This window comes from Lagopus muta, chromosome 2, assembly GCF_023343835.1.
Source record: "Lagopus muta isolate bLagMut1 chromosome 2, bLagMut1 primary, whole genome shotgun sequence".
Taxonomy (NCBI): Eukaryota; Metazoa; Chordata; class Aves; order Galliformes; family Phasianidae; genus Lagopus; species Lagopus muta.
This window is the reverse complement of record NC_064434.1, coordinates 73,200,017-73,224,928: the sequence shown is the minus strand read 5'-3', so window position 1 is coordinate 73,224,928 and position 24,912 is coordinate 73,200,017. Positions and strand designations below refer to the sequence as shown.

Sequence of the window (24,912 nt, the reverse complement as noted above, 5' to 3'; positions counted from 1 at the left end):
AGTGCTCATTTTATTGAAACCGATATTTAAAAATCTGAGTGAAATTATTTACATGGACTTCACTTGCAAATATGTCCTGACGATGAAGATGGATTAAAAAAAACAGCTGTGGTATGTGGAGACAAAATTATAGGCAGTGGAGTAAGCATAAATCAAGTTCATTTTTCAGTGAAATGAATATATTTCCAAGATAATTGGTTAGAGTTATACATACTCTGCTTTTTCAGGTTCAGATTTTGTTTCTTCCTTCTCTTCCTTTTCATCTTCTTTCACCTGTTCCTAGAGATGGTAACATTTTTTTTAAATGTATCTAAACACTATTATACAGAGCTAGTTGAAAAAATATAGAGAGTGCAAAATTCCAACTTTTTTAACAGTTGAAGCTCTGAGAAAAAATAAAATAAAATTAAAAAAAACCTTCATTTTAGCATTATAAGCAAACCAAATTACCAGGTACTTAGAGAAGACTGTAAGCATTCCAGTTTGTGATGTCAGAGAAGGCAAACTTTAGTGACTATATGTGATTCCCTAGAAAATGCAACAAAAGTGACACAAAAATAGATGCAAGTTTTGTTTCAAGACTATACTTCACCTATGAAGAAGAGAAACATACAGCACAAATAAAAGGTATGGTTACCTGGACTTTTTCCTGTGCCTCAGGCATTGGCGCTATGGAAGGAGTGCTCAGTAAATCACTCAAACCAGCATTTGGGTTGTGAGGAATCAATTTATACTGTCCACCTTCTCGTTTCAAATCCAAACCAAATATATCTGAGAGTAGATCACTCTCCTCTGATAAAGTTCTCAAATCAGTCAAGTCTTCAGCAGGCAATGCAGTTTCTGCTGGCTTCCTCTCCCCCTCTTCTCCTTCACCACGCACCTCATCCTGAGTGGGATCTGGCATATTGGCTAATAGCTCAGCCACCTTGATTTTCTTTGCTCCTTCTACTAGGCTTCCTCCAAGCAGCAAACTGCAAATGATGCGAAAGAAGCCCCGGAAGACACTACAGGCAAAATGCAGTAAGCCCATTAAAATGCTCCAGTAGGAAGAAAATAAAGCCATAACCATGTCCTTCATGGTCATTTTCTTCACTTTTTTCATCTGTTTTTTTAAGCTCTTCATGCTGAGCATTTTCATAAGAGTCATTAAATTATACTTAAGCGCTACTAATGCTGACTTCATAGTTACAAGTGAGAAGAAACCCATTCCAGGATCCTGTTCCTCAGGCTTATCTTTCTCATTGTCCTCTTTATTTGCTGACCTTTCATTCAGATCTGACTCAGAGATTTGGGCAGCCAGTTGCATTTCAAAGATGGTGTCTTCACAGAAATTAACAAAAAGCTCCATCTTTTCTTTCTCCCCACCTTCATTTACAACATCAAATATGAACTGTCTCTTTGACTCTTTTACCTGAGGTTTTTCCCACTGAGTCCGACTTGATTCACTTATTTCAAAATACACTCGTTCAATGCGCTTTGCACTGCCCATGATTTCTATACGTCCAAGGAAAGGCTGAAAGTAGTTCAGCACACTTTCTGACAGTTCAAGAAAAGTTTGCAAGCGAGTATCATGGGGCATGTGTTCGGAGAGGTTGGTCAGGAGAACAGCGACATTGAAACCAATGTCTTTGGCAGGCTCATGGAATCGTTTCACAAACTCCTCATAGTCCAGAGTCTCATTCTCATCTGTTTCAGCACATGATAGTAGAAATTCAGTTTCAGACTGGGTGTAATGCTTATGGCTTTCCATTGCCTTGTGAAAATCTCTTTTTGAAATTATGCCTTTGCCATCAGGATCATACTCTTTGAATGCATCAGAAGAAGTCAAATCCTTCAGTTTTAAGAACATATCAAAAAACTTCAGAATCATCTCCACATTGTTGGACGATTCCACAAGCATATCAACCATTTGCTTGCCGATAGTTCCATTCACAACATTACCTAGATGTAATAACACAAAGATAAAGATATTGATAGCAGCAAACATTTCGTCAGAGAGGAAGATTGATAAGCCATTGGCTATCACACTCTTATTAGGAAATCAGCTGGAAAATTAGAAATCTTTTACTAACACCACTATCCTAAGACTTGGTTTAAAATGTAACTGAATATTTGCCAACAGAGAAATAAAGAACAAACAAGCCATAGGCACATTTGTTAAACTTAATAAAGTACTAAACATGGGCAGATTTTCAATACTAATACTACACATTTTACTGTGGTGCCAGACAGAATCAGCATCAATTAGTGAGGATGACTAGTTCAGTAGTTCCCTCACAGAGTGCTGTCTACATAAACAAAGAATTTATTTTGCTTCTGGGTTGACCTCATGTGAACAAACCATGTTACACTGCGATTTAGGCTGCATTTGCTGCCCTCCTAGTTCTTTCAAGACAACAAATGTACATGAAAGGAGCAAAAAAGAGAAACTATCTTTCAATTGTCTATGTTTGTGGATTTCTAAGCAGAATACTATTGACAGCTTCTAGATAGGAACGACCATAAATGTATTTCTTGACAACAATCACATTCTCTGTGGAATGACAATCTTCAATTACTAGTTTCAAAGAACTTTGAACTAAGTCACTAGGAGAATTGAAGTCTATTATTTATGGCCAAGATGACTATAAAAATAATTGTAACCTATTAAAGCTGTTAATAAAATTATAAATAATTTGTTCAATTCACAGAATTTAGGATTCCAACTCCAACAGTAAAATTTCTCACTTAAAGCCAAAAGACAAGCCAAATTCACAGAAACAAAGTAGAACTTCTGATATAGATGGATTTTACACAGTTGTGACAAGCAGAAACAACAGAAATGATATCAAATACACTATAGAAATCTCTCATGCAATTAAAGACCTAACTACTCTGACAGCTATCACATGAAAATTAAAAACCTAACTATTAACAAGACAACTGTAAAAGAAAACAAAAACATTAAATTTTACCTACCTTCCAGCATAGACAGCAACATGACAACCATATCCTTCTGAAGATCCATTAATTCTTTCAGTAATTCAATTTGACTGGAATCCTAAATAATAAACACAAACGTATAAATAAGATGTCTATTGACTTCCTTGACATTCATATATGTTTATGCAGATATCACCCTGTGAAGGTAAGACTTAAAAATTCAGTTATTAGTATTGAGACTGGTAATAAAGCAATAAAGCAATAACTGGGTATCTCAAGCCCATAGATGATGCATCTGTAATGATTAATGACATCTAAAATAGCATTCCTGCTGACATAATCAAGTTCACAACCTAGAAGCCTTGCAAAAACAATCATGGCAGCAGCACATAGAGCTCAAAGTGCCACATGATTATAATAGGATCTAAACAAGCTCCTAAAGGCTAAGAGTTTGAGCTCCATACAAGAGAAAGATATTGTGTCTACTTATCATACATTTGGAGCAAGATGTTTCTGTCACAGTGCAGAACAGCGTGAGTAACTGCACACAACAATGAATCATTTTGAGCAAAGGTCATTGGGTTTGAATGGAGTGGTAGGGTGTGTATCATTTTCTAGATGTAGTAGCTAAAAGACAGTATGAATTAATGCTGGCACAGCTCAAACCATACACTTGTCATTGCTGTGAAACCAGATCTTGCTAATAATCAAATCAGTTTTTTAATCAACAATTAGCTTACATATATTTGGCTGTCTGTAACTGCTTATACATCACTTTGCATGCTGCTTTAGTGGTTCAGGAAGGAGGCACAATAGTCACACCACTGTGGCCTACCCAACCATTAACTTTTTTTTCTATTACAAATATAATAAAGATATTCCAAAACCATGACAGCATATACAAAGATTTGGAAATAGACTTAGGCAGAAATTCAATGCATTACTTTGAAAAACAGTTTTCGATATTATGCCATCTACTGGAAGGTGTCATCTATTTAACCATAAGAATCGAGATCTGTAGCAGTAAGAAATTAACTGACTTAGGTCAGGTGTTTGTTTTTTTTTTTTGAGGTGTAAAATCTGAAGGCTAAGGAGGAAAATTATTTAAACTACATTATTTTCAACTATACAACACATTCAAAGAATACAACACATTCATGAACACTTGATCTACATTATAAATAAATAAATAAGCAAATCGTCATAGTCTTCAGAGTTTTATTGTTTAACAACTGAAACTCTTTCATAATTATTACACTATTCTCAGAAAATATCAATTTAAAAAACTGAGAATTACTACATTTGAATAAAAATGTATAATATAAGGTGAACTGAATTCTTTTTAAAAATTAAGAAGCAAAAAACACAGAGTTTAAGGATAGGACTCTTCTTCTCTAACTGCAGTCCTCTTCAGAGCGGCCTGTGCTAGTCTTCCATACTCTGTAGTTCATGAAATGAGTACTCACATCCAAAAGCAATTTACTCATTCTAAAGATTAATTGCAATTTTTCTCTACTGAGAATAGAGAAGACTTAGATGTCTGCTTTGATTCCCTATTTAGCACCTAAATAGGGAAGACGGTTCCTGCATGAAAGGCTTGTGCAAAATCAAAGAAAACAAGGAGGCAGAACTTTGATAGGAAACACTGGAGCTGGCTAAGTTGTCTTTTTTTTTTTTTTTTCCTGATTTCAGGTGATATGATTCATTTTCAGCTTCATTTAATCAGCTTTCAGACCATGGTCAGTATTTCTTTTATAGGCATGCTATTCACATCTACATTAATTCCATAGTTAACACCTTGAAATGTTTTTTTTTATTATTTCACCTCTTTTTTATTTTTCCTCTTATCTACACGAACAACTGCTGTTATTACTTACTCCAAAACAGTAACAAGTACAATTTATCTTTACTAAAAAGCCATTAACTTTAAAAGGAAAAACAAAAAGATACCTGAGACAGCTTCATCTGCATGTGAGCAAATACATGAAGAAAACCAACTACAGCATCCCATAGCCTGCTGTGTGCCAGACTTTGCTGATTCCCAGTACATGGCCCCTGTTTTTAAATTGCAAAAAGAGAAAAAAATAAAGCAGGTTTTATCTGTAAGAAACTCAATTTAAAAAACAAAAACAAAGAGAGAGGTATAAGTAGGGGCCTGTCATTTAAAAAATGCTTTGAAAAAAGAAGCATAAATAGAATTACTTATTTCATAACATCGTGAACCATGAGCAAAGCCAATTGCTAATAGCCATCCTGACCCTGCTTTAGCCAAGCACCAATTAACAATATAGAAGAACAAAAAGTATAGGATAGCTATTCACAACTTTAAACTACAAATGTTAGAGGAGTTCAAATTTTCAAGCTGATGTACTTGTAAATTAGAAGTAATCTCATACAGTACAGATGCAAAATTGTTATAATAGATTACAGACTAGGATTCCTGATCTGTTGGTTTGGCTTTTTTCCAGCAAATCTACTTGTAAAACACAGTCTTAAGAAATATTATTCCAAAAATTCCAACTTCCAAAAAACAAGATTCCAAAATCTTTTGAAACCTCAGACAATAGCACATAAAATATTTACTAGCTAACAATATTTCTTGTGATTTGCCAAACAAGTATACAAAAAACTCGTGTAAGCACATGTAAGTTGCTGCTACTCGTATTTATTCAGCACAAAGTTACCACACTTCAGTATAATATGTACAAGATTTTTTTCAATACATTTTGAGATCAATCATTCAGCGAAACATTTCATTTTTTATTTGTTGCAAGGAAATAAAAGCTGCCTCAGAAATAATTAATTTAAAAATCCACCCTACTATCACAGAATTATTTACTAATATGTGTAAATTTGTCTGAATTATTAAGGCCCCAAAAGAGCAATGCCAGTAATGCAAAACTTCTTATTTGAATAAATGCCCTAAAATCATTTTGAAGTACAATTTCATCTATTTTATATCCCTACCCAAGCTTCATTTTTCCTACATTATTTTTATATCTAAAGCATTATTCATTTTCTTACAAATCCATAAAAGTATAATGAAATATTTTACCTGGATGTACTCCGTGAGAGTATTGAAAACTTGTTTTGCAACCTGGATGGCTTTGGAAAAATTTCGTTGCCCTTGTTCATCAATAACATCCTTCCCAGAATAATACCAGTAGAAATCACTAATTGACTCCTAAAGACAGTTGTGAGAAGCACAAAGAGATTACACAATCAAAGTTTCTCTAATCAATTCTTCATCAAATTTGAAAAATATTAGCTAGGATTATAGCTCTGAAAAGTAATTAGCTTATGTTTTTAAATGATCCTTCACAGTTTGTCAAGCATTACTTTAAGAATTTTCATCTTAAGGGAACTGATAGCAATAATGAACAATAATGAATTGACAAAAAGAAAAACTATAAAAAAAGGAAAAAAAATGGAATGAGATTGGTTGCCATCTGCTCTTAGAAATAAAACTGTTCACATTCTGAACAGGAGGACACAATATTACTGTAATGCTGCATGCTGCTCATGAAAGAATCTCTATTTATACTCTGTGCTTGATACCCATTCAGTAGAGGGAACAAATGTAGTTTTGTATGCAAGATGCCTGTTTCTGTCTTCTGTCTTCCCCAAAGAAAACCTCATGAAACTTTCAACAAAGAAAGAATGGAATAGAAATTGCTGTATTATCCCCACAACTTCTACAGAGTGTGTAAAGATAAACAGCAACACTGATAGCAGCAGTAATTTAAAGAATACTTATTTTAATAGATTGGAATTCATAGCCACCATATATAAATGGTTACGAGAAAATTTAGCTAGATAAATAAAATGAAACAAAGCTGATTAAGTATCACATATAGTGATTAACCATTACCAGTAATAATGGTAAGCTTTCATATTTAAAGATTAAGGATAAACTTCAAAGTAGATGCTTGAAAGATTTTTAAATTAGCTTCTGCTTTCCTCCTCCCCCTTACCCCAACACACATCCATTAGGAAATGATGAACTATTCTCATGTTTCACTTGGTGCCATGCATGTAACAAAACAGTTGTAAAATAATCAATATATGGATGACAAAGTTGGCTGAATCTGGAGTCAGTCAACAATTGTATCCATTGATCTGTGCAATTAGCACCTACCTACCTTCTGCATGCACTGCATCACAGAATCATTTGAGTTGGAAGGAACTCTTATAGGTCATCTAGTCCAACTCCTCTGCAGTGAACAAGGAAACCTAGAGCTAGATGAGGCTGCCCAGAGTCACATCCAGCCTGACCTTGTCTGTCTCCAGGGATGGGATATCCTCTACTACCTCTCTGGGCAACCTATTCCAGTGTCTGACCACCCTTACCGTTTAAAAAAAAAAAAAAAAAAAAAAAAAAAAGCCTTCTTATATTCAATCTAAACCTCCCCTAGTTTAGTTTCAAACCACTCCCCTTGTCTTATCACAACAGACCTTGCTAAAGTGTCTATCCCCTTCTTTCTTTTAGAACCTTTTTAGATACTGAGAATCTCAGATCTCACTCTCAGATCTCCCAGGAGCCTTCTCTTCTCCAGTCTGAGCAGCCCCAGCTCTCTTAGCCTGTCCACAAAGGGTAAGCATCCCATTCCCTTGATCATTTTTGTGCCCGTCCTCTGGACATGCTACAATAGCTCCACATCTCTCCTGTTCCGAGGACTCTACATCTGGACACAGTACTCCTAGTAAGGTCTCATCTGCACAGAGTAGAAGGGTAGGATCACCACTCTTGACTTGCTGGCTAGATGCAGCACAGGATATGGTTGGTTTTCTGGGCTGCCAGGGCACATTGCCGGCTTATTTTCAGTACCTCCATGTCCTTTATGGCAGAGCAGTGCTTTAAGGATGAAGTTTGATCTTTGCTGTTGCAAAAAATTACTTACCACTGAAGGAAATTCCGAAGAAATTTAAAAATTCTGAGTTTCTGCATATAACAGTCTACCTTATGATCAAAATACATAAAAAGTGTGATGGTAAATGCTGAACAAATACTAGTCATCTTTGTCATCTACTTAATTAGTATAGAAGTTGACCTACCTGAACTCTCAATAAGTAATCCACAGTGGAAATGATAATATTAACAGTTGTGTTGTTACCAGTCTGAGTTCTCAGGTAATTCTGAAAATCTAAAATTTCAAATAAAAGTTTTAGTTTAAATTTAAGTGCAAAATTTACAGAATTATTGCTAATTAAATTCTGATTAAATATTATATAGGAAAGTATGCCTTAAAGGAATGGATTTTTATTTTTCCACTAATTGTATTTAAGAGTTTCAGCATTTTATTGCAGAGACCATATAAATTTATCGGCAAAACATAAACCAGGAATTTGATTTTATTTTTCATCTGGAGAAATTTAATTTGGCCATATTTATGACTAATTTTACATCCTTAGAATTCCATCAATACCAAGAGAATGACGCCTAATATATATTTTGCAAATGAAAATGACAATGACAATGAAATCAAGTCTCATATTTATACAATTCCTGATTGCAGGGTCATAAATATGTCCAACGGTTAATGCAAATTATTTTCTCCCCTCAATCACTGGCTAGAAATTACAAATCACATGCATTTCCCTATATTGTTTATCTTTTCCAGTCAGGTCAAGACTGAAAATTCATCAGTTTGGAAACCAGTGCCTTTTCTACAAAGATTAAACGGATTAAACAGCCTGATATTTTATCACATATAAGTATTTTTCTTTTCCATCTGTCTAGCAGCTTCACTAAATTATGTAATATTTCATGAAGACTGCCCAATTTACAGCAGTGAAGAGCTTTTATCTTTAGTTATCTTTAAGTTAGTGCCACCTTGGCTTATCTGGAAGGTTGCCCACAAACCTGAATTGTGTCCTTCACAAAGCAATTGAAGAAAGCGAAAGAGGTCACAGGTGAACTCATCATCCTGCATCACCTTTTCTCCTGCAGAAAGTCCAGATGGGAAGCACAGATTATCACAGGCTGACAGCTAATACAGCATGCTCCCTGCAGAAAATCTCCATATTTTATTTTAAGGAAGAAGGAAAGAGAAAATTTATAGCATCCAATCTACCTGAAGCACATATGACTTGTGCTTGACAGATAGTTTGTTTAAAAAAGTCTTAATTTAGAAAAAAAAAAAAACAAAAAAAACAACTTTGGATTTATAAATATGGCAGCATGAGCATGGCAACATTTTAGAAATAATCCACGATTTACAATCATGTTTGATTATTCTAGGCATGAACACTGCGTTACAAACAAAGGTTAGGACAGATGACCATTCATCAAAAAACAAAGTAATTAAAAAGAGAATTAATTGAACGGTAATGAAAATCATTCCTCAAACAAATGATAAGATTTTAAAATATCTTAGAATAACCCAGGAAACTTATAGCTATCTGCATTCTCAATAATCATTTAGACAGGATTTAGTATCTATTTGCTGCTGCTGACATAAAATGGATCTTGGGCTTTTGTTTCCCTTGACAAAATAAAGCAAGAAACTTACGATGAACTAGAACAAATGCCTATGTGCTTCACTGACTTAGGTCCTTAAGTTCATTTTTTGTTAGACAGACAATATCCTAAGTGTAAATCTCAAAACAATTTTCATGATTCTTCAATGGACAACAGAACACTAGTACGCCTTGTATTAAAACAACACTATTTCAATTATTTCAACACCTACAGTTAACTGTGTACACTGAAGTGAGATGAGATGAAAAAAAATTCGTCAGTGAAAACAATCACAACTGCGAAAAAGGTAGAACAGCAGCCAATAAAAGATAAGATAATATTTGTGATTAAAACAAATAAACGTTCTGCAAGAAATCCCCCTTTTAGGACTTCAAACAAGTATTTGGAATGCATATGGAAATAAAATTGGACTAAACTTATTTTCTTTGAGAATATACATGATTTGAATATATAGCCAAGTGTTATTTTTAGATAGCAAAATGGAAGGATGAAAAAATGTAGACCTGCAGAGAAAATGGTTGATATATCCACAGCTTGCAAAATTAAATTCATAAAGGGCACAACTGTGTTTTTTACATATAAAGACATCACTGAATCAAAGTCATTTGCATGGACAAGATTACAGAGTGAGTTACAATATTTTTAAACCTCTTTTTTTTTTCCTTGACCTCTCATCAATTCACAGTTTTCAGAACTACAGGAAAAACAGAAAGTCTCAATTTAAAACGATTACATGTATGAGATCATGGAGAGCTTATCTTCTGGCTATTAGTACACCCAGTAGAATTCATAAATGATATAAAAAAAATCCCATATTTAATATTTAAAAGGTTTGGGAGCGCATTTTATTCAGCTGTACCATAGAGAAATCAAAAATGAATACAAGTTATTGGACAATTCTGCAAAATCAAATTGCATGTATGCAATCTCACATATGCTGAAAAAGTTAATCCTTTTGAAAATAATCTTTTTCTCTGTTTTAAAGTAAATAATAAATAAAAAGCACTTCTTCTAACAGCTTGGGCATACAAAGATTTAAAATAATGCTAGTTATCCATTTTTACAGCTGACTAAATTCTGACTAAAACCAATGTCGATATTGTCAGGAGTTTTATTTTTCAGATGTTACTTACAGACTGAGAGAGGTGCCTTGTTGGAAACTACAGAATTGAAGTGCAGATTCACTTCTTTCTATAAAATCTAAGAAACCTTTGCTGCTGCACGCACAAGTTCATGCCACTTCACACAAACATTCATTTAGAAAATGTACTTACAAATATGCACACTGCATAAAACATGGCTCAGGTTGTCCTGACACTGTCCTCTTTAGTCTTTGTTGATATGATGTATATTCTGGCACATACTTTCTTACACTTATGTTAAAATAGTCTAAATGCTGCCATTGCTCATGTCGTTTGTAAATGGTATGACTACACACATGAAAAAATTTATGTGTGTAGTTTTGGAAAAAGTGATATCCTGTGTTTGTGATGTATAGGAACAGAAGTATAACTATACAGGAAATGAAAATAAGTTTGATTGAAAGAATGAAATATGTCTGTTTGCTTGAAAGTGCATGTGTCCAAGTTTGATAATTCTCTATTTTGTTATTGCTTGATTGTTTATAATTAATAGCCTTTGTGGAACACATTTGACTTTTATTACTCAGAAATATTGATACATCCATCTTCCAGAAAGGATCAGAACTTCTTTTTGAAGGTAGCTAAGCAAGAACAAAGATTTCTCACAGTAAATTTATTCTTACTGATAATATTGCATTGGATTCTGTGTACTGCATGCCTTTGACACTTCAAGAATCTAATTCAAAAAAGAAAAGCACAGATTTTCTCACCAAGAACCACTTCTCTGAAGTCAGGCTACTTAAGTGCCCCTTCTAAATGCAAACACTGATTCAAAAACAATAATATAAATGTAGAAAATACCACTGCAATGTAGGCTACAGAGAATTACAATGAACTTAGAAAACCATGTTGTGGAACTATGTCAGAGAACAAAGGCTTATTTACTGATTTCATGTAATTAACAGATGAAAATAGCCCTCATATATTCTCTCACTGTCTTCATTACAAAGCATTTTGCATCATTTCCAATCAATTTAATAACACACCCTTAACTATCAGATCAAATTCAATGCTAAAATAATACTTGATTATAATAAGCCTTCTGAAAACTTACAAAGAAAAAAAAGTCACAATACAATATTAATAGCTAAAAATAAAAATACAGTTTTTCTAATTAAAAAAAAGCACAACAATTTACTGACAGTATTACTGGGGAGACAGTAACTTCTTGTTATATGAAAAAGCTACCTGAAAACCTACTAATACTGTTCAACTGGGGAGAAATAAAACAATAAAAAAAAAAAATTCATACTCTGAAAAGTAAATTGAAATGTTAAAATTACATTATCTCTACATGTGTGTCAGAGTTACTGTTTGCAACACATGACAGAAAATTTGGGGTGTTAAGTTAAACTTGACAGCATTCATCTAAAAGATTATAACCTAGACATTAATCTAGATTATACTTGTGAGTTTTACCTGTTTAAAAATTGCCGTTTTCAGTATGATTTCTTGAATAATTTAACCTGAAATAATTACTGCTGAATCATAGGTTTTATTTAAAATTAAAAGTGAGGTTTGGATTTGTTGTTACTTATTTAAGAAATAGTCCTATTCAGGAAAGATGTAAATCTTGCCAGTATTAATTATGAATAAAGAAAACAAGAGTTTTGCCATCAGATAGTATTATGGTAGTAAGCTAACTCTTTCAGCTTAAATGTTCTTTCCCTGTCTGAAAAGTTTCAAGACTTCTTTCTGAAGGAGGAAATCAACTAACCCGGTTCCATAAGTGACACAGCAGCGCGTGACAAAGATTGTCAAATATGGTGCAAAGCAATATAAATGGTCCGCTTGAAATTTCTATTTTCATGTTAATATTTTAAAGATGTCTTACAAATTCAGTATCAGTTAAATGCAATTGAAATTTATTCTTACATTAATTTAGACATAAAAAGGTTAGTCTAAAACCAGTCTAGAATTTCAGAAGTTTGTAGTCCAATATATTAGCATTATATCCATTGAAGACACTGCTGAGAGCAGTAAAAACAATAATATTACTACAAATTGTATCAGTGAAAGACTGGTACGTTATGTTTGTATATATATACTAGCAATATTCAATATACTAGCAGTGTTCTCTTTAAGACAAAGCAAAATAATAAAATGGCATGGGAAATCAAAATGACTAAAATTTCAGATGTGAAATTTCCCTATCAACTGTCATGTTGCTCACCTGGGAACTTATTCACCTTTTCACATAACTCAAACCATAAGCTGGGATAATTATGTCTATTACAGAGAGTTACTTGGTTTAGCTACATTAAAAATTCTTCAGATAAAAAACTTGGAGAAATACTTTTCATTACAATACCTAAAAGACTGGAAAGGTATTACTGTTTCAGGGAAGGGCTTCAGGGAAGTTTTGTTTAAATTCTAGATGAGTTTCAGTGATCACAGAATGAACATTGATAGGTTTGAGTTGCAAGGGATCTTCAAAGGCCATCTGGTCCAACTCTGCTGCACCGAGCAGAGACAGTCACAACTATCCTTGTTGTTATTTTCTATCTGTACAATTCGCCAGATATATTTAACACATTTCATTGAAAACAGAAATTTAAAACGAACGCTCTCATAGCTATTCAGAGAGCAGGGAATTTTAAACTACAAGCAACATGCACAGAAGTAGGTTCATCCTGATTGTGAATTACAATCAGAAGAAAAATAATTCCATCTTAACATACACAAGTTTCTTTATGAGTTCTTAAAATAATTAAAAATTAAAAATATCTTTCTAGAACACCGCCTACCAAATTTAACTAAGCATAAACTTTCCATGTGATATGAAACAGAAAGCAAGGCATTTAAAAAACACTGCACTTTCAAGAATATTTTGACTCACAGTGAAATGACGGAGTATGAGTGTTAAATAAAAAATGAAAAACCATCACAAGATAATAAGCATTTATACACTGGTTTGGTTTTGAATCCTCTTTTTTTTTTTCTTTTTTCTTTTTTCTTTTTTCTTTTTTTTTTTTCCCCGAAAAGGAAACAAACAATCAAATCAAAACAGAATACATACAGAAGAAACAACATTGAGTACATCACAAGAACAAGAAAGAAACACATTTGCAAAAGAACCATTGATGTTTTTACCAGTGGGGGTTCCAGGGTTTGGAAAGGGAAGGTAGTACCAGTCAGAGGAATACCAGGACAAGGAGCTTAAAACGTGGACAGCACAAAGAAACAGTTGGAATAGAGCAATGAATCTCAAATCCATGTTGACTAAGTATAGGGCTTTCTGTCTATTGCCGAAGTTGATGTGGGACCAGAAACAAACTTTTATATAGCATTGCCCTTCATGAAAACATGACTGTATGAGTAAACAGTAGTCTTTCTTTGAATTTGGCAAGAATAATTTCAGACTTACATGTAGTAAACTCAATTACAGTTATTCATTAATATGCTTCTGTGCCAGATTCAGAAGACATGAGAAACAGGCCACAATGCACATTTTACATTATGCCATTCCCTTGGTAATTAATAAAACGATTGTCAATGAGGAGTAATTTGTTACTCATAGAATAAGTATCTCCCTTGAAGAAAAAGAACGGGAGAAAGTTCCACATCTGTCATTGGTATTTCCTTGGAAATATTTTCCAGGTGGCTATTCATATGATTGCAAATAGACATACGATGTCATGTATCCTATAAAATCTAGGATACCTGAGAACTGTTCACCACAGGAGTTTCCACAAACAGGCACTGGCTGGGCTTTTGTAATGCTATCAGGTCTTAATACCAGCAGTAGACAGCTCTTAAGTAAATTTCTTTTCAATGAATTGAAAAAAGTGTGCTTTATAATACAGAAAATAGTATTATTTGAAGGGATCATAATATCAAGAATAGAGTAACTCTAAGAAGAAAATAAGAAACCTTTTTTTGATTTGGCTTTGCTGTTGTTTTCTTGAATTTCCAATAACTGAATAATAGCCTATCAAAAAGTAAATGTTAGTAAGTATTATTCCTTTGCTTTAAGAAAATTTTGGCATAGCGTAATTACTGTATCTTGACATTGCTGTTGCTGCTTGTCAATAACAAAGAAAACCAAAACACATGATTCTAACTGTAGAATTCTGTTAGTTTGCCAAAAAATTGAGATTCCTTCTTCCTTCAACATTTTGCTGATCAAAAGACATCTGATATGCTTGAGCCTAGTGTTTCTGTTGAAAGGCATATACATATTTTATTTAAAATCTTAGTTCTCATGGTTGATGGTAACATCTCATGTCAACTACTCTTATAAGACATTTTACAGTATTTTAGAGTACTGTTGAGGTACAGGAACATTGAATCAAGTAGTTTTCAGAGCAAAGATGAGCTTATACCTCTAAATTAGAGAAGAACTACCTCTTCCTGGTATCAACTCCTGACCACATTAGATAAACCTAGCCAGTGGCAAGTCCTCTCCCCACTAACCACCCTCAAATCCTCACTGGATCCACCACTGATTTCCTGTGTTTGCACAAACCAATGCAGCAATAAAGCTACATTCAAAACACAACATAAATACTACAGGAGGACTATAGCACGAGACTTGGTGTATGTAGAGGTACACTTTTTGGGTTTTGTTTTTTTTTTTTTTTTTAAACATTCATCCATGGCAATACTGGGATTGCTAAAATAAAAAGAAATGAAAAAAAAGTTTAAAAAAGCTTGCTGCTCTTACATCTAGCATGCCAGTTACTGTGCAAATTCTGAGAAAGGAAGGAAGAACAAAGCAGGGAGAGTTGATGCAAAAATTAAAAATTTTAGAATACATAATTATAATAATAATAGGAGAGAACCACTGGTTTAACACTCTTACAGGAACAAAAAAAAAATCTATTGGTGTTCAGGAGCTGTACAGTGCTGACACAAAGCTAACAACAGAAAAAATAAAGAAAATGCAGTTGTGTTTAATAATTACCACGCTCATGAGTGATGACTGAGGAAGGGAGGACATTTAGTTCAATGAAAAGGAAACAAGAAAAAAAAGAAAAAATTGATAAATTGTTTTCAGCAAATACAGAATTGATTTAGTACTTATTTTGGCAAAATTAGTACTATACTAAAATGTAAGGATCAAATAAACAGAAAAAAAAACAACAAAAAATCCCTGAAATGAGGAAGAACAAAAATGCTCTAGCATTAGTAGAGTTAATTATGCAATGTTCAAATAATTATTTATATTTGCATTCAATAGCAGGAATTTCTAGAAACAGAGGTAGTTATTCATCTTACAATTCAAATTATAAATAAAAGTTTAGTAATAGAAATATTGTCCGAAAGCTTAAAGCATTGTGTAAAATATTTTTCAGTAAAATATGAAAGTAATGGTCAAAAACTTGTATGACAGTGTTCAATTTACAGTCACATGACTAAAGCTTAGCCATTTGAGTTCACTGTATTTTGTTTACTCACTTAAATCTAGTAGTCTATATTTAACCTATAATTTTACTTCGGAGCACCTTTGGAGAAACAGCATTTTATTATCAGTCTTGAAATAATTCAGCCAAATTTAATATTCTATGATACTGATTTTGATACAAGCAATTGAATAGTCAGGAAATATGCTACATAAAAGAGTTACAGGCACAATAGCTAATGAGATATGAAGTGTTGCAGGTATGATCCATGAGCCCCAAAATGCAATGACGATTATGCAGTCAAGCTTTTTTACCTTGTTTTTAAGATAAAAACATGTTAAAAGATTTGGTCACTGTAGGATTCAAACACAAAAATACACTGTAAAAAATGTTGTACATAAGGGGAGAAATTGTGCTTTGGTAGCCCTAATAGTCAGGGTAAAAATGAGACTAATTGTTCCAGACAACATAGGAAGGTAATCAAAGAACTTACTGTGAAACAGAAGAAAGAAACCGACAGTGAACTGACAACACAGAGGGTAGAAAGCTGAAGTTGTACAGTCAAAAGTGAAGCTTTTTTTTTTTTTTTTTTTTTTTAAATATTTTACCACAGACCAACAGAAATGCTTATTTCAAAGAAGCAGCTTTCCCAGAAGACTTTTTTCCAAACAGCAAATAGAGTTTTCTTGACCTCTACTATTTAACCTATTGTTTAACTAAATTGTTTAAATTCTGGTCAAATCAATTTAAGAAATCAGGTGGGAACTTTTAATTTCATTTTATGCTGAAACTGGTTAAGGACTTCTGAAATGTTATACACGCATAAACATTGTTTGTAACTAGAATCTCCTTTCAACTTTGAATGTAGTTTCTTCACTTCTTCAAAATGATGGGTAAGCCTCCTTTGAGACAGTACTGAAACTTATTTACTATTAACAAATATGGGCTTAAACAGACCAATTTTATATAAAATACTTCTAGATATCACATCTTAGCTTCAGACTCTAGACACATATTTAAAGGTTTCTTTCAATTTTTCTTCTACAAAATGTAGAAGAAAAAGTTCACAGATCATTTCTGTCAAATTATTACCTGATCCCTCTTCAGTCACCATGCCAAGGCCTTCTGCTTTGTTTTGACGTTCAAATGCATTTAGATCAAGAACACTGAAATGAGAAAAAGTGTATTTGTTCGGAGATTAATTAAATATATGTAGTATTTTATTTTTTGAAAGACAGAGAAGGATTTATGATTTCATTTAAGCATATAATCATATTAGTGTCAAAAAGACATATTTCAGTGGCTTACTATACCCGTCTGCTATAAGATTACAAAACTCAGCTTAACATGCTTTTGCCCTGGAAATGGCAGTACAATTTAGTTTTTCATAATCGATCAAAAAAAAGATCACAAGCATATATATATACACACATGCATATATATATATACACACGCACACACACTCATTTTCAGAGGCTGCAAAGAAGCCACATTATTGACTGCTTTCATATTATAGTCCAAATGACTAACCCCAAGAAGAAATCTTCAGAAGAATCCAAGTCATTTCAAGTTCACCTCTCCCTCCCTTCACACTCTGAAAAATTGAAGATGCCAAAAGGGCATCTGTACTCAGTTATCTGGATGTAAGGAATTTGTACTCTTAACAGATTTCCATCTGTGCATTTAAAGGTTCGGACTTTTACTGCTTACCATGTTAGCTTGCCATTAACATTTCTTTTTCATAAGCAAGAAAGTGTAGAAAAATCAAATGAACGTTGATGAATTCCAATCTAACTGAATTCAAGATGAAACTCTGCCAAGGTTGGTGTTACGAGAAACAGGATATCGCAGAGTGACATGACAGAAGGCTGTCTTTTTATTTATATTTTATGTCATTAATACATTATTTATTAATATGGTTTATAAATAGTCTATTTAAATATTTAAATACATATAATCAACACATAACATGTCAAGAAGCAGAAATGAACAAAAAAACATGGTACGTCTTCAGTTTATTAAAACAGTATTCTATGCCTTTTTCTGCACACTAAAATTCTATTAATTCTTCTTACAAAACTGGGGTTTCCCAAAATCTTTATGATTACTTAACAATGATCATTAACCAGGTCTCTGAAGAATTACAGGACATCTTCAGAGTTAAGAATTCACTCCTTAAGAATGCACCTAAATTTGGAATTGTTTTTTTGGTATATCTCAAGCAGGCATAAGTTTCATAAAAATATCTGAAAACAAATTATTAACTAAGGCAGATTGATATAATATGAAGATTTTTATACCATACTGTCCTCTATCCTGAATCCAGCACATGGCACTCTCTGGGTATTGTTAGAGAAAAAAAATCCGATTCTTTTTAAAAGAATATATCCTGTAGAATAAAACCTAAATATAAAATAATGAATTTTTAAAGTCGATATTTTCTTACCTACAGGACTGCATAAGACCAGCAAGACTCTGAAAGAAACCCACGTCTTTCTTATCCTTGAGGTAGTCAAGCATTTTCTGCAGTGAAAACAGATCACACATGCAGGGAATTAATACATACACTACGCATTATTCTAGTTTACATAATACTATATTGATTCTAGATTGCTAGTGATATTGGTTTTTTGAAACATCTCTAATATTTACAAATTACATAATAAGAGTCTTGCTGAGAAAAGCGCAGGTGTCAGAAATAAAAAACATTTAAAGCCCAAATCCTTGAAAGAAAAAAGACAACCATTTTGTTTACTTCTCCTTAAAACGTGGAAAATAAAGTCAAATCAGTCAGCAGATTTTTTTGTGTTGATTATAAAGAGGATCTTACTACTAGTCAGCAATACATTTCTGTTCACTACTATTTCAGCACCAGACTGGGATTGTCATGGCCTTAATTTATTTTAGCTTATTTTAGATGCAATAGCACATCAGTAGTCAGAGGAGTGTTTTCACATTTGTTTTACAGCTGCAGTGTAATCAGTACTACTCTTCTGATAATAGATTACAATAACAAGAATTTATTCACTGATTCTGGAATGAATATGCTGTCAGGTGAAGATACAGGATCAAACCAGAGGCCCAGATGTGAAAAAAAATCACAGTGCTCAAAGATCAATTTCAGCTGGAATGAGAGTGGTGAGGTACTGGAACAGGCTGCCCAGAGAGGTTGTGGATGCCCCATCCCTGGTAGTGTTCAAGGCCAGACTGGATGGGGCCCTGGGCAGCCTGGTCTAGTATTAAATGGGGAGGTTGGTGGCCCTGCCTGTGGTAGGGGGTTGGAGATTCATGATCCTTGAGGTCCCTTCCAACCCGGGCCATTCTGCGATTCTGTGATTCTGTAAGAATTCACTTCATGAATGAGATAAAACTTTTTTTACAAGTAACAAAAATAATAGGAAAAAAAGGTAATAAGCAAAGTCCAACGAAAAAGAAAAAAAAAAATCAGACACAACATAATGTATTATCACAACCTTACATAGATCCAAGATGGTGGAAAAAGAACCCACACCATCAATAGAAAACTAATTGTAGTAAAGAACGCCAAATGAGGATGACTTTTTGAAATTACTTCCACATGCCTTCCTCTGCCCCTGCCATTATTCCCAAGGAACTGAGGAGTTCATGCTAGGGCCCAAAGAAAAATTGGAAAGGTGAACATAACACCTGAGGAAAGGAGTAGAAATGAGGCAATTGAAAAACAGCAATTCTTACTATGCTATTGATGCTTTTATTTTATATATATATGTAACTTAGACTACAAGGATTATTATATTAACCAGATTCATAACTGTCCTGCATTCTGATTAAAAACCTTAACAATTTTTTGTTTTTATTTTAAAAAAATAAACTGTTGTTTTTTAAATTCAGATTAAATAATTATATACACATTATAATTTTTCTAAGTCATTTACTGTCAGGACAATACGAAGAACTGGCAAATGTTCAAATAGATAATTTTCTAGATAATTTGTGTACTTTCAAGTCACTTTCTGGAAATGAAAGCCTCAGAAATTGTTGTCTTTTTGGCTTTTGTCGACTTCTTCAATGGCTAACAGAGGAGCCTAACTATTTCCAGTTTCCTGTATTCCTTGAAATCACCCCACAGCAATGTAGTAATGGCAAGGCTGAAACTTTCCAGACTAAGGAATCTTGAACTACTACAGAACAGTGAATGTAGCCTGTGTGAGGCACTTCTCTTCAACAATACAGAATACTGTCAAAATACAAGACTTGCCCCCCTCTGCTCACTACATTATGTGATCATAAACTAACAAATCAGGTTTCAGTTCTCTGCTTTTATCAAAAACACTGTCCAAGGTATAAGCTAAGGACTTTTGATGTGTAAAAATTCCTCTGTGAATACTGAAACCAGCAATTTTTCCCTGCTGTCTCAAGACAATAGCAAATTCCCCTCAGAAATTATTTCACAAAATTCTTCATAAGACATAACAATTTAACAAAGTTTTTCCATTCCAGACAAACTGAAAAACATTTATTTTAGCCTTGCATTCTGCAGATTAATTATGTATATAGATAAAAAGAATATATCTAACAAACAAGGTATTATTTTGTAAACTGTTTTCTTCTGGGGATGACGTTAAGAGTACAAAGAGCACTTGAAAATAGTCTTACTACAAAATTCATTATGATAATAAGGACGTTTTTTATGAAGTTCTGTACTGACTAGAATGAGTGAAAATAGATGAATACTGTACCTGCTGAACAGTAGAATTTCCTCCATTTAAGATGGCAATCCCAAGTTTCAGGGTAGCTGCAACCATTGGTCCCATCTCACCTTAAAATCATAAAATATAATTTTAGATCACACTTTAAAATGAGAATGTTCTATTAACTTATCCATGCACTGACTTTAATGGCAGGTATCAGTAGGGACATTCCTGTTTCTCTTGTAAAACAGTACGTTTCATGCTAGCTAGCTTGAGTTAAGACCTTTGTGAGCACTTTTTAAAAACTGCAATTTCAAAGTTCATCAGAAATATGAAATCAATTTAAAAAAAAAAATTACCTTTACTAGCACTGATTGTCTGAAGAACCATCTCAGCAGCACCCCGGTCATGCAGTCTGGCTTGCTGATACAGAAGTTTTTGCTTTTCCATTTCTTTTTCCTGAATAAAAATTCCAGTCATTTAAGATGAAAACTTCAGGTTCTTTGTTTTCTCTTAGTATATGGGCTCTATGGCAACATCATGGACCAACTTAATACAGACAGTGCTAGCCAACATTTAACATGTTCAAGAAATATTATCCCTTGGTATTTTTCTTTAATGTGTTTTCAGTAGTTTATCTGAAAAGAGTTATTTCAATTGTAAATAATTAGGTTAGTTCAAAGCCCATATTCATTCCATATATACTGCGTATATAAAACTTGCACATATGTGCAACAGTTGACACTCAGTAATCTTCTACAGTGGGACCATAACTTAATACTGCTCAGCATATGGCTCTTGAGTTGCAAGTTCTTGCTGAATACCACAGTAACCAAAGCATTTCACATTTTTTTGCACAACTTCTCATTACAACACAATACAGATTGCCCACCCTACAAAAAGAGTATTTGACAGAATGCACTGTGCTTTTATATTTCACATCCTATAGCGGCAACAAACAATACTGCATGGCACTGCTTGAGCAATGGTGAAGTTTGTTCTTTATAATTTAAACTACTACTAAAAAAAAAACAACAAAGAAGAGCATAAGGAGCAAACATAAAGGCACAGTTAACTCCAGATGAATTTAAAGTTTCACAAAATTAATTGAAGTCTGCTGGAGAATTGAGGATGACTAAGCAGTATAAGTTGCAAAATGGACGTTGCATAGAGCCCTATGACAGTGAGTCCATCAGATGGCGTGGTAGAAAGCTTACTCAACAGGAACATGACACAATCAGTTAGTATCATGTCCAAAAACACAACGCCCAAAACATGTATGACCTAAAAGCAGGAACAGCTGCAGCAGAAGTAGCCAGAATGACAGCTTTGCTGCCATAAACTTTCCATCAAAATTACAGAAAAAAAGACATTGGAAGATGGAAGAGGTTTAAAAAATGAAGGCTTGCTATATAGAGGGTATGAATAATAAATTAAAAGAAAAAAGAAGAGGGAAAAAGAGAAATGCATTTAAATGAATGAAGAAAACCTTTAAATCAAAAGCAAACCAACACAGACATTTATGCTGTTACCAGAGAGTTCTCGCCGAGGCTGGCAAATTTGTTTCTTAAATCTTTGATATTATCGTGCTGCGGAAACAAAATTCATCAGGGTTTTTTTTTTCACACTATTAGCTCTCCTATGGTTAAATTGTATCTTTCTTTTTTTTTTTTAAATTAAGTGACAGAGCTAGATGGAGGCACAAAAAAGAAAAAAAAATGGCAGCTTTGCTTTATATTTAGCCATGCTAAAGTTTAAAAGTTTTGCCTTCATGTTTAAACCTCTTCCTGGGAGTTCAATGAAAACAAAACAGAAACATACACACATATGCACCTGTGTGTGCGCACACACACACACACCACTAGAAAACTGTGACATCACAGGTTCAATACACCTACAATAAAATATTTTCATTTGCATCAGTCGCTATTAAAAACAAACAAACAAACAAACAAAAAAAAAACAAAAAAAAAAACTTTTCCTACTCAGAGTTACTTTTTGTTTTAGACCCAACAATCTTTCAAGTTGTCTTTCATTGCAAGATTTATTATTCACAAACCTACCACCGGATATACAACTTTCATTATACGATATTCTTGGGTTCTTAAAAATGGGTACAAGAAGGATACAGTTGTGTAATCTCCAGACTAAAAAAGTAGGTATGCACAATTCTGGCAATGGCACTTTAGCAGAACAGAAGAAACAGATATTGCTGAAGAGCTTGAAGTCAAAAGGGTGGCATTTCCCATGAGATATCAAGCTGTTTAGGCAATCAGAGTAGACGAAAACAAAACAAATCTCAAAAAAAGAATCAACAACCATTTGTTCTGAAAACAATCCTTCATTTGGTGATAAATCCCAACAAATAGCACATTGCCTTCTTCAGCTTGTCAATGCATTTTTTCTGTTGCTTTCCCTATGCAACTTTAATACATAAACATATAAGTCAGGCTGAGAAAGCAGAGCAGTACAAATCCTGCAACATGGCAGCACTGATTTTTAGTAAGTAATCCATAATACAGAAGGTATGAAACAAATAGAGCTGGCTGCTCAGGTTATCCAATTTTCTATAGGGTACACTTATTCCTAATAGTTACCTATGATAACAAACTGGGGTTTTGTGCCTTATTGTGCCTGTCAGTTAACATCAAGAAAACTATTAGAATAACTAACCAGTGGCTTGAATTTTCTGGCATTCAATAAAATCATAACACCACTACATAAAAACGTCTCATACAACCTGAAATACTTGAAGTAATTAAGCTAAATAAATAAGTAAATAATTTTAAAACAAATCTAACGTTTCTTGAGTGCTCTACATTTATATAGAAAAAAAGCTGATCACTTAGAAATGTATTCGCACATTACAGATGTTCTCCAGCAAGCTTCCATGACGAAGAATTTTCATCACACTGAAAGCAGAGATTTTTTTATTTTACTTTTTTTTTAGTGATACTAAGAAATTAGAGGCCAAAACCACAAATTGGGAAAAATAAAAAAGAGTTTTTGAAAGTCCAGATGACAAGATATCAAAATATAGTAATAAGTTAAAAATTACTAAATTCCTAAAAGAAAAAAAAATCTTAGAAGTGAACTTTTAGTAAAACTGTTCTTTGCAATTCTAAAGCCATTTTTCTGTCCTCTGTTGTACTTTCTTCCTCTATGTATTTTTCCATAGTTAATGAATACTGATATATCACAATACCACATATTTACAAACCTATCAGTTGATACTACTAGTAAAGCATTAGTAAATACTTCTGAAAACCTTTGAAAGTGCTTTTTAAGCATCATCACTAAAAGCAATAAACAACTTTACGAATTAACTGCCATATTCTTAGATACATGCAGTCTCTAAGTAATTTTTTAATTTCCTCAAAAATAAACCTACTCAATTTGAATGTAGTAATTCCGGTAGAATTCCTGCAGTAGGGGTTTATTAGATATTACTAAGTGAACATATGCTTTGATCTACTCTATCTTAACTCAATACCTTCATAAATTCAAAAATATTCCATACAATTCCTCACTACACGTTTCCTTTTTGTAAAAATTTCTCCATTTCAGCTCGCAGCAGTATCTTTGCTGATGAATGACATGTTTACCCTGTCATTCAATTATATTTTTCTCTCTTGTAATGAACTTTTCTTTCACACGTTGCTGCTAACATATTCTTGCTGTATCAATAATGATGTCTCATCATATCAATTCTCATTCAGGTAGATAGGAATTAATATTGCTATGAGTCTTAAAGAGGAAAAATATTGTATTTGGGATCTTTCAAATCTGTGTGTTCTCAGTTACCAGCTGTTTTTTTTATTTTTTTTTTCTTTCTGTTGACACAAATCATAGCTATGAAAACACACATTACTTCCAAACTGTGCCATTACTTCTTGTTTAATGGTGGGTAATAAACCTGGCATACTTGGAATAGTTGAAATCTCTGTTTAATAGTTTAAATAGTTTAACTCTCTATGTTAGTTAAAAATGAAAAACTCCACAAAATTAATGGATCATTTAGAATATTTCACTATGACTACATCTGAATTCTTTAGCTGAAGCACCATATCTTCCTTAGAGCAACAGGCTTGGCAAGATAATTAAGGAATTACTGCACCTAAAATAATTACAGAACCCTGCGGCATGCCTAGGAGTACTCTTGCAAAGTACAACATCAATGCAGGTGGAACACTGTAGCATGAAGCAATGCTGACAGATGCAGAAGACAAAAGCAGCCAGAACACATGATGAATTGTCTTAACGAGTAGACTCAAATAATCATTTATTACCATGTTCCTGAATTGAAACCCAATTAAAACCACAGATATTTGATATATCATTTACTTTGTAAA

General features: G+C 33.3%; 1 protein-coding gene across 6 annotated transcripts in view; it reads right to left on the bottom strand.

Moving 5' to 3' along the window:
• RYR2 (ryanodine receptor 2) overlaps positions 1 to 24,912 on the bottom strand; it is a 342,228-nt gene that overhangs the window by 20,467 nt on the left and 296,849 nt on the right. For all 6 annotated transcript variants that reach the window (XM_048936711.1, XM_048936713.1, XM_048936712.1 and 3 more), the window contains 11 exons: positions 20,920 to 21,019; positions 20,609 to 20,688; positions 18,337 to 18,413; positions 16,983 to 17,056; positions 8,786 to 8,866; positions 7,978 to 8,066; positions 5,978 to 6,106; positions 4,873 to 4,977; positions 2,959 to 3,040; positions 638 to 1,941; positions 215 to 279 (listed from right to left, as the gene is read on the bottom strand). In XM_048936711.1, coding sequence (XP_048792668.1) covers positions 215 to 279; positions 638 to 1,941; positions 2,959 to 3,040; positions 4,873 to 4,977; positions 5,978 to 6,106; positions 7,978 to 8,066; positions 8,786 to 8,866; positions 16,983 to 17,056; positions 18,337 to 18,413; positions 20,609 to 20,688; positions 20,920 to 21,019 — 2,186 coding nt within the window. The remainder of the gene's footprint in view (positions 1 to 214; positions 280 to 637; positions 1,942 to 2,958; positions 3,041 to 4,872; positions 4,978 to 5,977; positions 6,107 to 7,977; positions 8,067 to 8,785; positions 8,867 to 16,982; positions 17,057 to 18,336; positions 18,414 to 20,608; positions 20,689 to 20,919; positions 21,020 to 24,912) is intronic.